Here is a 12,778-nt window from a genome sequence, read left to right on the forward strand (position 1 = left end):
CTCGAGCTTGATAACGAGTTTGGATGGTACTATGGTGTTAAATGCTGAGCTGTAGTCGATGAACAGCATTCTCACATAGGTATTCCTCTTGTCCAGATGGGTTAGGGCAGTGTGCAGTGTGGTTGCGATTGCGTCGTCTCTGGACCTATTGGGGCGGTAAGCAAATTGGAGTGGGTCTAGGGTGGAGGTGATATGGTCATTGACTAGTCTCTCAAAGCACTTCATGACTCCACAAATGTCTTGTTAACAAACTATAGTTTTGGCAAGTCGGTTAGGACATCTACTTTGTGCATGACAAGTAATTTTTCCAACAATTGTTTACAGACAGATTATTTCACTTATTTTCACTGTATTACAATTCCAGTGGGTCAGAAGTTTACATACACTAAGTTGACTGTGCTTTTAAACAGCTTGGAAAATTCCAGAAAATTATGTCATGGCTTTAGAAGCTTCTGATAGGCTAATTGACATAATCTGAGTCAATTGGAGGTGTACCTGTGGATGTATTTCAAGGCCTACCTTCAAACTCAGTGCCTCTTCGCTTGACATCATGGGAAAATAAAAATAAATCAGCCAAGACCTCAGAAAATAATTGTAGGCCTCCACAAGTCTGGTTTATCCTTGGGAGAAATTTCCAAATGCCTGAAGGTACCACGCTCATCTGTACAAACAATAGTATGCAAGTGTTACACCATGGGACCACGCAGCCGTCATCCCGCTCAGGAAGGAGACGCGTTCTGTCTCCTAGAGATGAACGTACTTTGGTGCAAAAGTGCAAATCAATCCAAGAACAACAGCAAAGGACCTTGTGAAGATGCTGGAGGAAACAGGTACAAAAATATCTATATCCACAGTAAAACGAGTCCTATATTGACATAACCTGAGAGGCCACTCAGCAAGGAAGAAGCCACTGCTCCAAAACCGCCATAAAAAAAGCCAGACTACGGTTTGCAACTGCACATGGGGACAAAGATCTTACTTTTTGGAGAAATGTCCTCTGGTCTGATGAAACAAAAATAGAACTGTTTGGCGATAATGACCATTGTTATATTTGGAGGAAAAAGGGGGATGCTTGCAAGCTGAAGAACATCATCCCAACCGTAAAGCATGGGGGTGGCAGCATCATGTTGTGGGGGTGTTTTGCTGCAGGAGGGACTGGTCCACGTCACAAAATAGATGGCATCATGAGGCAGGAAAATTATGTGGATATATTGAAGCAACATCTCAAGACGTCAGTAAGGAAGTTAAAGCTTGGTCGCAAATCGGTCTTGCAAATGGACAGTGACCCCAAGCATACTTCCAGAGTTGTGGCAAAATTGCTAAAGGACAACAAAGTCAAGGTATTGGAGTGGCCATCACAAAGCACTGACCTCAATCCCATAGAAAATTTGTGGGCAGATCTGAAAAATCGTGTGGGAGCAAGGAGGACTACGAACCTGACTCAGTTACACCAGCTCTGTCAGGAGGAATGGGCCAAAATTCACCCAACTTATTATGGGAAGCATGTGGAAGGCTACCCGAAACGTTTGACCCAATTCAAACAATTTAAAGGAAATGCTACCAAATACTAATTGAGTGTATGTAAACTTCTGACCCACTGGGAATGTGATGAAAGAAATAAAAGCTGAAATTATTCATTCTCTCTACTATTATTCTGACTTTTCACATTCTTAAAATAAAGTGGAGATCCTAACTGATCCTAAGATCCTAACTAAATGTCAGGAATTGTGAAAAACTGAGTTTAAATGTATTTGGCTAAGGTGTATGTAAACTTCCGACTTCAACTGTATATATGGGGGAAAGAGGAAATGGTAGTTATTAAAAAATCATGTCAGCACCTATTATTTTCACACAGAGTCCATGCAAGTGATTATATGATTTGTTAAGCAGTATTTTACTCCTGAACTAATTTAGGCTTGCTATAACAAAGGGGGTGAATACTTATGCAATTACTATATTTTTATTAATTTGTAAAAAACGGTAGAATTTTCTTTTCACTTTGACATTATGGAGTATTTTGTGTAGATCAATAACAAAAAATAATTGTAACGCAAAAAAATGTAAAGAAAATCCAAGCTGGGTGAATACATCTAATACCCACTGTACAGCCAGCAATTAAGGTAGCTAAAAACACTTAAAACTGAGGAATAGAATATCTTCAGACTGAAATAAAGCTTGGCAAAAGACCCCATGTGAAATATTTTAACTCCCTTGTACCATGAACCCATGTCTGACCTTTCTCCTTGTCCAGGGGGGGCAGGATGCTGTTGTCCCGGCAGACTTTGAAGTAGATCTCCTGTTCTACGCCCTCGGGGATGGCCCCCTGTGGGATGATGATGCTGACACCCGTCTCGATGGAGCTCAGCACCCCGCCATTACAGTTGAAGACCCCCCGGGCCGTGGCCACCACAGTGTGACCTTCATCCTCATCATCATCCTCCAGAGCACTGGGGCTACAGGGGGAGAGAGTTGTCACAGTCAGATACCAGAACATAGAGCCAGTTAGAGCCCGCCTCTGAAACATTTGTGACACCTTCTGGATGGGCAAAGGTATTGGTATCATTCAATGTGTCAACTATAGAACTGTAAGAAACATGACCATGTGACTTTGCATGCTTTCTTTTCTCTAGCCATGCACAGAAACACTCCTCACTCCTGGCGTGTTTCTTCCATAATACATGAAGCAAGGCGATAAAACTATAATCTACATATTATAACTGAACCCAGTATAGTTCAGCCAGTGGGTAGGATGCCCCTCTAGGAGTGATGTTGAATCCTCTCACCTGACAGGGATGGCCTTGGGCACAGCGTTGATGTTGTTGTGCTGGTACTTGGACCTGTTGTCCATGGTGCGTGTGAAGGTGTCCATGCCAGAGTCCAGGTCTGTAGGCTGGGGGGAGATCTGGGGCTTGACTGGGGCTGTGCTGTTGGCTGGGGCCTTGATGGCTGGGGCCAGGTCTGTTTTGTTGTTGGGCAGCAGGTTGTGGTTGAACTTGGGGCTGTCAAACTTCCTCTCGAAGGGCTTGGCGGAGTTGGTGTAGGGCTTGGGGACGTAGCGGTTGTAGCTGGTATTGGCCGGGGCCTTGGGCTGGTCCTTCATTGCCGTACCGTTCACTGGAGACTTCTCAGGGTAACTCTTCTGTGGCAGGTAGTTGGTCGTGACAGTGTCTGCTTTGGGAGAGTCATGGGGATCTGGTAAGTGAGTCACTGAGTGTGCGTGTATTATATTTATAGATGAAAATACTGCATGTAGAACTAGACTAGTGTGTGTCCTACACTATAGTGCTTACCCTCAGGTGAGGTGGGTTTGGGTAGTATGGCAGGTGGGGCAGCGGGGGTAACCTGGGGAACGGGTTCATATCTCCTCTCCACAGGACTGACCTTCTCCACTGACTCTGCCCTGTAAAAAAACACAAGAGCACATTCAACCAATGTCACAATGATGGCATAAACATTTGGGTTTAAGGTAAAGAAGAATTCAGGCCAGGGTTATAATGTTTCACAGTTTGTCACACTTACTACTTCAAAAATCTAGACCTAAACAGATATACATCAGTGATGTGCCATGTATCCTCAAGATAAAGGTTCAATTACTGCAGTCCAGTTAGTCTGTTAGTTTTAATAAAACACAGTGGCTCCATCTAGTTAATTGACTCTATTCATTTACACAGATTGCTTCTCAAAAAAAAACTTTAAAATATGCTTTCCACTACTAGTGCCCATAAAACCTTACAGTGCAATTGATCATTTTGAAGCAGTTACAAGTGAATGGTTTTGTTAATTAGCTAATTACAGAATGGGGCAAAAACCATGTAGACATGGACCTACTAAAAGTAAGTTTGTCAAAACAACACATAGGAGAATGGAGCACAGCAATACTGAAGCAAATAGCAATACCGACGCATACAGTGCAGCTTTGACATCCAAAGTAGCCTGAATATCTCGAGGCAAGTTTTACAGTGGTAAAACACCTTGTATGAACAGTGAAACCTATTGTAGATAGTTGAAAGAACGAATAAAAGAATACTGTGATGGTATTTTTCCTTTCCCACACTTAATCTTGTATCTTTGGCATGGTCTTTGACTGAAGCGTAGAATGCACACAGTGTGGTACATCAAAGTAACCCTTCTACTGCCGCCCAGGAGGATAAACAAAAAAAACACAGCTTGCCTTAAACTTAGTTTTTCATTTGTCAGTATGGGCCAACCACCAACTCTGTCCTTTCAACTATATAAGAGGACCATTTCCAAGGCAGGGTGAATCAATATTCTGGTGGTGGTAGTGTGTGTTGCTGAGAGATATACCGTAGCCTAGCTTTAGACCCCAGAAGTAGTGTGTGTGTGTGTGTGTGTGTGTGTAGCCAAGATAAAAAGCTTTAGACCCCCATGAGGTTTCTGTCTGGTGAGTGTGCTGCAGGGGGAGAGTAAGCTATATTGTGTCTCCCACCAGAGCATGTGAGCGGAGTTGAGCGGTGCTTTCCAACCGCTCCGCTAAAAAACTCTCCTCGCTCAAGATAAAAAAACTGCTGCCCAAATTCTCTCCATTCATTAAAATCACAATTTAACCAACACCCATCTATTTTAGTGACTACCTGGACCTACCATTTGGTTTTGAAGTATTAAAACCAAACCATATGGTTTGAATGAAAAGCATTTTAACAAACAACAGGAAAAGGTGACTGTAAGAAGCGCTCATCCTTTCAAATAGGCTACATGTCGTATTAAACAGCGTATAAACACTAAATAGGTCAGGAGTCAGACAGGTAGCCAAAAATAAATTATTTAGGCTATGTTATTTAAAGGTTGTAGCCTACAAATAAATACATTTTGAAGCATTTGCAAGTGCGACACACTGGGCTGTCAGAGACATTAAGCGCTCAGCACTCAAAAAACATTTTGTTCTATTAAATAATTATAGTCTATAAATTGCACATATAGGCTGTGACTTACTTAATCTACAGTGCCTTTGAATACATTTTTAGAAACATGAGTCTGTGGCTTCATGTGATGGTGCCTGGAGAGCCTGGAGAGCAGACCAATAGCGGAGAGTACCCTCTTAGAGCCACTGGTGATGCTAAACACCCCCCTAAACACTCTTGCCAGGCTGGGCAGGGATGCATAGTTTTTTCTTTCTTTTTCCTGTTGGTAGGCCTAAAGGATTTTAGGTAAAATAACCTTATCAAAATGGAAAGATCCTTGGAAGAGGTAATATTCCAGACCTATTGGGCCAAAATCACTGATGGCCCATTGTATAGATAATAGAATGAAAATTACTTTTTAGAGATCTGATCTTGAGTTTATAAATACTTTGCTACAATGATACACTTAGCTAGCTACCCACCTCGTTCCTTTCTGTTAGCATGTGCACGTAGTAAGTACACCATCATGCTTTCGGGATACCTGTCTTTTCAGATTCCCCAATGATTATTTAGTTGTGGATACTACTTCACTGCACTCCCTCTTGCTCTTGGTCCTCCTCATCTTTGTAAGTCACCTTGATTTTTCACCTGTGTGTTTTATCAGTTTCTTTATGAAAATATTTAGCATACTATATGACAGTAGCTAAAGCAAGGGGCTACAGCAGCACACAAGTAGACGACAAAAAAATGCATGCTGGGCCGGGCATGCCCTGAGCTCATGAAGTGAGCGCTACTGGAGCGAAATTGGAGCGGGCTCCACTCCTCGCTCCACTCCACTCACATACTCCGTCTCTCACTACAGTGATTTGATTTCCTACCACATATCCCAGAGAGTGACGCGTGGGAGTGAGTTACCTTGGGTAGTTGTATCCGGGATGTGCTTGTGGTTGAGATGCAGGTTTGGTTGCGATGACAGGTGTTGTCTGAGGAGGTGCCTTGCCTGCGTCCAAGCTGCGCCGGTCAAAGTAGGACAGCTGTTTCCTGTAGTACTCCTCGTCTTCATCTGGGTCATAGTGGTTAGAGCGCACTATGTCATCATCGGACACCTCCCGGGGCTTCTGAGGCTCAGGGACTCTGAGGAGAGAGATAAAGAAGGGATGAGGCAATGTGGGGAGGTGAATTAAATACCAGATAAACCATACATAAAGAAATTCCTCTAAAATATATTGTGGGGCGTTTGTTTCGATCTCTAAATCACTACAATTTAGCATATAACAAATCAAACAGAACTACAATGAAAACATCAGTGCTTCAATGATAAACATGTGTACAGGACAGCCTCTGCAATACGCATATAGCATATTACTAAAATAGTAAAAACCTCAAACTCTGCACATCAGTCAGTGTGCAGAGTTTGAAGGTAGTTTCTCTTAGTTTCCACCGAGGGGCGCTCCAAGACCAACAAACAGCAGCACCAGTGGTAGGCAGCGGCATTGTTTTACTGCAGTTAAATGCTTAACTTGCAAGCCCTACCCAACATTGCAGTATTCATATAAAAATGTAGAACTAATAAGAAAATACAAACAAAAAAAGCACAAGAAATATGAGGAAGCTATATACAGGGTACATGCACAATGTGCAGGGATACTGGAGTATTTAAGGTAGATATGTACATGCAGGCAGGGATTAGGACTGGTAGCAGGATAAATAATAATAATAATAGTAAGCAGTATGGCAGCAGCATCAGTGGTGGGTGTGTGCGTATGTCAGTGTTAATGTGAGTGTGCACGTGTCATGTAAACAGGTCTGAAAAGTGACTGGTAGCAGGAATACATACATACTTATGGTAATATATATGTAAACAGGAGTGATAGTGATCAGTAGAAGGATAAATAGATACAGTACATACTAATGGCAATCAATAATATATTAACAGCAGCGTAGTAATACATCTAATCAATAATTATCTTGCTCTCCAATGCACTGTAATTTAAAGTAACTGGCCAGTGAAAATCTAACTTCAAAGTTAATATTATGTTAACCTCTACAGATCTGTGTCCCTATACCGGGACGATTGTTGCTAACCTGCGCTAATGTGACTAGAATGACGTTGTAAGTAACAGCAAACTTTCCAGGACATAGACATGTCTTATATGGGCAAAAAGCTTGAATTCTTGTTAATCTAACTGCACTGTCCAATTTACAGTAGCTATTACAGTGAAAAAATACCATGCTATTGTTTGAGAAGAGTGCACAACACCAAAAACTTTTATCATGGCAACTGGTTTGATACATTCACCTCTGAAGGTAAATAATGTACTTACATTCAGTAATCTTGCTCTAATTTGTCATCCTGAGGGTCCCAGAGATAAAATGTTGCATAGTTTTGTTTGATAAAATCATTTTTATGTTCAAATGTAGGAACTGGGTTCTACAGTTTGAATCCCTGCTGTCTTATATTCTCCTACATTAATTTCACATTTCGACAAACAATGCCAAGTAGCGAGTCTTTAAATAAGAATTTGTTCTTAACTGATTTGCCTAGTTAAATAATGGATTCAAGTACATACATTTGGTCTATTAGAAGCTATTTTTTGTACCATGATTGTCTTCAATATTTTATTTACACAAAGTTTGCAGATTTTCAATTCAATGTAATGGGGATCCTGTTTTCAGTTAACAATGCCTGATAATACCGCGGTCGGCCTTGAACCTCCATGGCTTCAATGAGAGGGGGCAGTCGTTCACCCCTGGGGTATGCCCACACCATTCCAACATAGAAAAACAGCCTTTTAACATAATTACCATTTTTGGAAGGAAAACTATTTCACTCATATTGTTATTATGAATTATAGGTCATATTGTATAGAAATTTGGAAACACGACAGTTACTTTAAGCTTTAAAACGGCAAGGTTCTCTCTCTGCTTCATGGCAAAATAGGTTGAATTGCAGGATATTAGCTTTATAGCTGCAACAACAAAACATTTCTCTACTCCATGACAAAATGTGTAGAATTGCTGGAAATTAGCTAGACATCTGACATTTTTTTCTCTCCAATGCCAAGTAGCAAGCCTTTAAAATGTTCATTCCCACGGCCCAAGACTTGGTTCGTCCGGCCATGGTAAATCTCTATGTATGTGATTTTTTATTTAACTCTAGTTGTGTTCTGAATTTGATAACACAAATGGTGGTCCCCGGCCCCAAAACCTTTGAGAACCCATGGTTTAGGATTCTGTTGGTCTGAGCGTTGATGCAACTGTGCCACCAGCGGGACGGGAGTATGGAGAACAGTTCTCAGACACACCCTGGAATGTACGTCCTGGATGGCTGGGAGAGCTCACCCCCAGTGACGCGCTGGGCTGTTCGCACCTCCCTATGTAGGGCTTTCGGATCGAGGACGATGCAGTTGCCATACCAGACGGTGATACAACCAGTCAGAATGCTCTTGAAGGTCCAGCTGTAAAAGTTCCTAAGGATCCGAGGGGGCATGTCAAATCGTTTCAGCCTCCTGAGGAAGAAGAGGCACTGCTGTGCCTTCTTCACAATTGTGCTCGTATGAGAGGACCATGTTAAGTCCTCAGTGATGTGGACACAGTAACTTGAAGCTCTTGACGCTCTCCACTGCGGCCCTGTCAATATGGATGAGGGTGTGCACCCTCCCCTGTTTCCTGTAGTCCAAGATCAGCTCGTTAGTCTTGCTGACGTTGAGGGAGAGGTTGGTGTCTTGGAAGTCTCTGACCTACTTCCTGTCTTCGCCATTGGTGATCAGGCCTACCACCGCTGTGTCGTCAGCAAACTTGGAGTTGGAGTCGTGCGTGGTCACAGTCGTGGGTGAACTGGAAGTACAGGAGGGGGCTAAGCACACACAGAGTGGGTCCGTGAGGAGCCCCCTTGTTGAGGGTCAGCGTGGCGGAGGTGTTGTTGCCTACTCTTACCCCCTGTGGTCGACCATTAGAAAGTCCAGGATCCAGTTACAGAGGAAGGTATTCAGTCCCAGGGTACCGAGCTTGATGATGAACTTGGAGGGCACTATGGTGGGAGAGGGCAGTGTGGAGTGCAATTGATATTGCATCATCTATGGATCTGTTGGGGTGGTATGCAAATTGGAGTGGGTCTAGGGTGTCTGGGATGATGGCGTTCATGTGTGCCATAACCAACCTTTCAAAGCACTTAATTATTACAGATGTGAGTGCTACAGGACGGCAGCCAATGTGGCATGATGCCTTAAGAGTTTTTAGGAACAGGAATGATGGTAGTCAGCTTGAAACATGGGGATTACTGACTGGGACAAGGAGAGGTTGAATATGTCCTTGAAGAAGCCTGCCAGCTGGTCTGCACATGCCCCGAGGACACACCCTGGAATACCGTCTGGCCCTGCGGCCTTACGAGTGTTGACCCACTTAAAAACCGTTACTCATGTCAGCCTCAGAGAGAGATCACCCAGTCCTCCGGCTCCTCAGCGGGGGCCCTCATGCTGAGCTCTGTGTTAGTCAAAGCATGCATAAAAAAAACATTGAGATTGTCTGGTAGAGGGGCATCGTTAGGCAGATTACGGCTAGGGCTTCCTTTGTAGTCCATAATTAACTGCAGCCCTTGTCACATGCGTCAGAGACGCTATAATAGGATGCTACCTTGTTCAGATCTTGCCCTTTTGCTTGTTCGATGGCTCTGCAGAGGTCGTAGTTGGACTTCTTGTATGCAATCGTGTCCTCAGCCATTGCCTCGTGGTTGGCTGCTATAGCCCTGTGAGCAGTAGCTGTCCTTTAGCTTAGCACGCACCTCTGTGTTAATACAGGGCTGTTGTTTGGGGAAGCAGCAAACCTTCACTGTGGAGACAACGTCAGTGATGCATTTCCTGATGAACATATTCCAGTCAGCACTAGCAAAGCAGTCCTGTAGAATAGCTTCTGCTCTGGTAGACCATTTTTCTATGGAGCTCATCATGGGTCTTCCTGTTTGAGTTTTTGTTTGTAAACAGGAAGCAGGAGTGGCACGGAATTAAAATCACTGGCAACAAGAAAAGCAGCATCCGAGTGCATGGTTTCCTGCTTGTTTATAGCCTCGTACAGTTCATCAAGTGCCAGCTTGTTGTTGTTGTTCTCCTGATGTGGAATATATACAGCAGTCACAATAACAGATGAAAAGTATCTCAGGAGGTAAAAAGGTCAGCATTTTACCATCATGTATTTCAAGACGTGAACAATAGGACGAAACTCCATTTCACTGTCCGAGAGTCTGCACACAATTTGCTGTTGATGAAGAGACATACCCCGCCCCACCTCTGGATTTCCCTGAATCCGATGTCTTGTCCGCTCGGTGAACAGAGGATATTGCAATTACGAGAGTCCTGTTGATCCCAAATCTGCGAGAAGTCATCCATCTTATTATCAAGTGACTGTACATTGGCCAAAAGAATGGAGGGAAGTTGTGGCTGGTTTTCCTTTTGCCTTTGTCTCACCAGGACGCCCGCTCTCCTGCCTCGTTTTCGCCGGCGTTTCTTCTTGGGTAGCCCGAAGACTTGGTTGGAGGTACACAAAAAGAGCCCAGGGCAGATAATTCGAACTCGAAGTTGAACCCAGAATCGAGTTTAGTAACAGCCGGTCTGATGTTCAAAACTATTTGACGTTCATATGTAATGATAGCGGATACATTTAGTGCAAAAAAAGTAGATAAACGCCAAAATAATAGCTAAGTTGGGTTGTCGGAAGCAAGATGGCAGCCATACAATACACCATCATATTCATATCATATCTTCAAAAGTAATTTACTTTTCTAAGCCCTATTATCCACTTCAGAGTGGATCACCTGACAGCCCTAACAAACACATCAGCCCCTCAAAGATAAAGCAGCATCTGTTCTGTGGTGTGATGTAGGTATGTTTGTGGTGGTGGGGGGGGGGGGGGGGGGGGGGGCTCAGTGCAGTACTCCATTATGACTCATTACCTGAACGACTTCTCCTGGTCCAGATTGCTGAGTGAGTTGGCTTTAGGAATGCACGCACCTGGTTTGGTGGGCAGATCTGCTGACTGTGGGAGCAAGATTGAAATGCAAATAAAATTCCTGGACAAGTAAACCTTTAAGGACATCACTTGGACCAACCAAATATAATTAGAAGAGGTCTGGGTCAGGTAATCCTGTGAGCATTACCAGTGCTAGGTTCCGGTACTCATTTTGAGTACTGTTTGTATTTAGGTGCAGAAGCTCCACAATACATTTGAGCTAATATTCTAGAAGAGGAAAAGGAGCTCGAGCAGTAGAATATTTGAGCTCCTGCACAGGTCAGGAACTAAGCATTACATACGTGCACAAGAGTGAGGTGTTTTCCAGATGCTTACCCTGAGCCCGAAAGCGTCCCCTGCCTCCTTGGCTCGGTCCACAGACACAGAGCGCTTGTTCTCAAACATCTTGACCCTGGACAGCACCGACTGGGCCCTTATGGCCGGGTCGTCCTCCGGCTCCACTCTGGGGGGAGGAGGAAGGAGATTGGGGGCTGTAGTGATCACAGTGTCCCCAGGTGAGGGACGGAGAGCCTCTGGTTGTGGTTTGGGTGCGGGCACAGGGGCGTCAAAGTTCATGATGGGTTCATACTGTTGGGGCGGGGGCTTGTAGCCTCGGTGCTGAGGTGGTGCCTGGTTGTAGGCAGGCCCAGGTCCTGGCCGCTGGGCAGGCTCCCCCTGGTAGTACTGTTTAGGGGGCTCTGGAGAGCGTGTTGCAGGGGGATACGGGTGAGGCTCCTGGTCGTAACGTAGAGGAGCGTAGCCCCCTGGGCCGGATGGAGGAGACTCATCGTAGCGGATGGGTCCTGGTCCTGCAGGCTTTCCATAGCGAGGTCGTCCGTTGTAGCCCAGCGGGGCCTCATCATAGCGCGGCTGAGGAGGGCTGTAGTCTCGCTCGGGTCCGTCTTCGTAGGACAGCCTGGGGTCGTAGCCATGTCCAGGAGGTTGCTGTTGCTGGTGGGGTGGTGGGCCAGAGGTCTGCTGGTTGTAAGGAGGCCACTGGTCATCGTAGTGAGGCACGCTTTTCTCGTGGTGCAGTTGAGAGTCGAAGTTACGATACTTTGGTTCCAGGTAGCCACCCCCGTCGTAGCGGTTAGGCGGGTGATCGTAATCTCTGTACGGGTGTTGGTCCTGGTACGGAGGCTGGGACTCGTAGGTCATGGGCGGCCCCATCGCTGGAGACGGCTTTACACCACCATGGTTCACTCTGACTGGCTCCTCCAGGTAGGGATCCTTCTTGTACATCTGAGGAAATAAACAATGGAAAAAACATATGGTGAGTAATGGGACAAGAGCAACATGTAGCACACATCCAATAAATAAATGTGTATATAAATATAACAATAAAGTAAGAGAAGACAACGTAGAATATTAAAACAGAAGATTAATAATGGCTGAAGAAGGAAGCAGAGAGGAAGCAGGGAGACCTGAAATAGAGACACTCAGAGGTAGGGGTTAAAGGTCAGGTCAAACAGAATGCAGGTCTGAATGTCAGATCACAGCAGCCAATACGCACAGGAGCTCTCCATATATATCAATATATATACACAACATACCACTTTAGTTTAAACTGCAACCCAAAAACAAAACCAACAAAGTTGATACAAAACAAAATAAAAAATATATCTTGATAACATTACACTCCAAATTAAATTACCGCAATAAGATATCTGGAACTTTACAAGCAAAAGTTTATCGTACAATGTAAACCATTTTAAAAACCATGGCATTTGAAAAGTAGTCATTGAACAACATAACTTTTCTGAGTTCAGAAAGTCATTATTTACTTTAACTTCATGGGATGTTTAAAATCCATAAAACGTATACTCCACAGTTGGAGCGGAATGGCTACATTTCAAATTCAGGGAATAAAACAACAATAAAATATCCAAAATACTGATTGATGACTTTAAGAGAATGTC

The 12,778-nt window shown here is 44.0% G+C and overlaps 1 protein-coding gene across 12 annotated transcripts in view; it reads right to left on the bottom strand.

Annotated features, from left to right (window-relative positions):
* The window catches only part of LOC129854315 (tight junction protein ZO-1-like), a 137,950-nt gene that overhangs the window by 6,008 nt on the left and 119,164 nt on the right, over positions 1 to 12,778 (bottom strand). For 11 of the 12 annotated variants that reach the window (XM_055921223.1, XM_055921221.1, XM_055921219.1 and 8 more), the window contains 6 exons: positions 11,196 to 12,101; positions 10,804 to 10,886; positions 5,775 to 5,993; positions 3,291 to 3,400; positions 2,784 to 3,171; positions 2,236 to 2,453 (listed from right to left, as the gene is read on the bottom strand). In XM_055921223.1, the coding sequence (XP_055777198.1) occupies positions 2,236 to 2,453; positions 2,784 to 3,171; positions 3,291 to 3,400; positions 5,775 to 5,993; positions 10,804 to 10,886; positions 11,196 to 12,101 (1,924 nt within the window). The remainder of the gene's footprint in view (positions 1 to 2,235; positions 2,454 to 2,783; positions 3,172 to 3,290; positions 3,401 to 5,774; positions 5,994 to 10,803; positions 10,887 to 11,195; positions 12,102 to 12,778) is intronic. The other variant, XM_055921220.1, reaches the window with a different exon arrangement.

The sequence above is a fragment of the Salvelinus fontinalis genome, chromosome 4 (assembly GCF_029448725.1).
Source record: "Salvelinus fontinalis isolate EN_2023a chromosome 4, ASM2944872v1, whole genome shotgun sequence".
Classification (NCBI taxonomy): Eukaryota; Metazoa; Chordata; class Actinopteri; order Salmoniformes; family Salmonidae; genus Salvelinus; species Salvelinus fontinalis.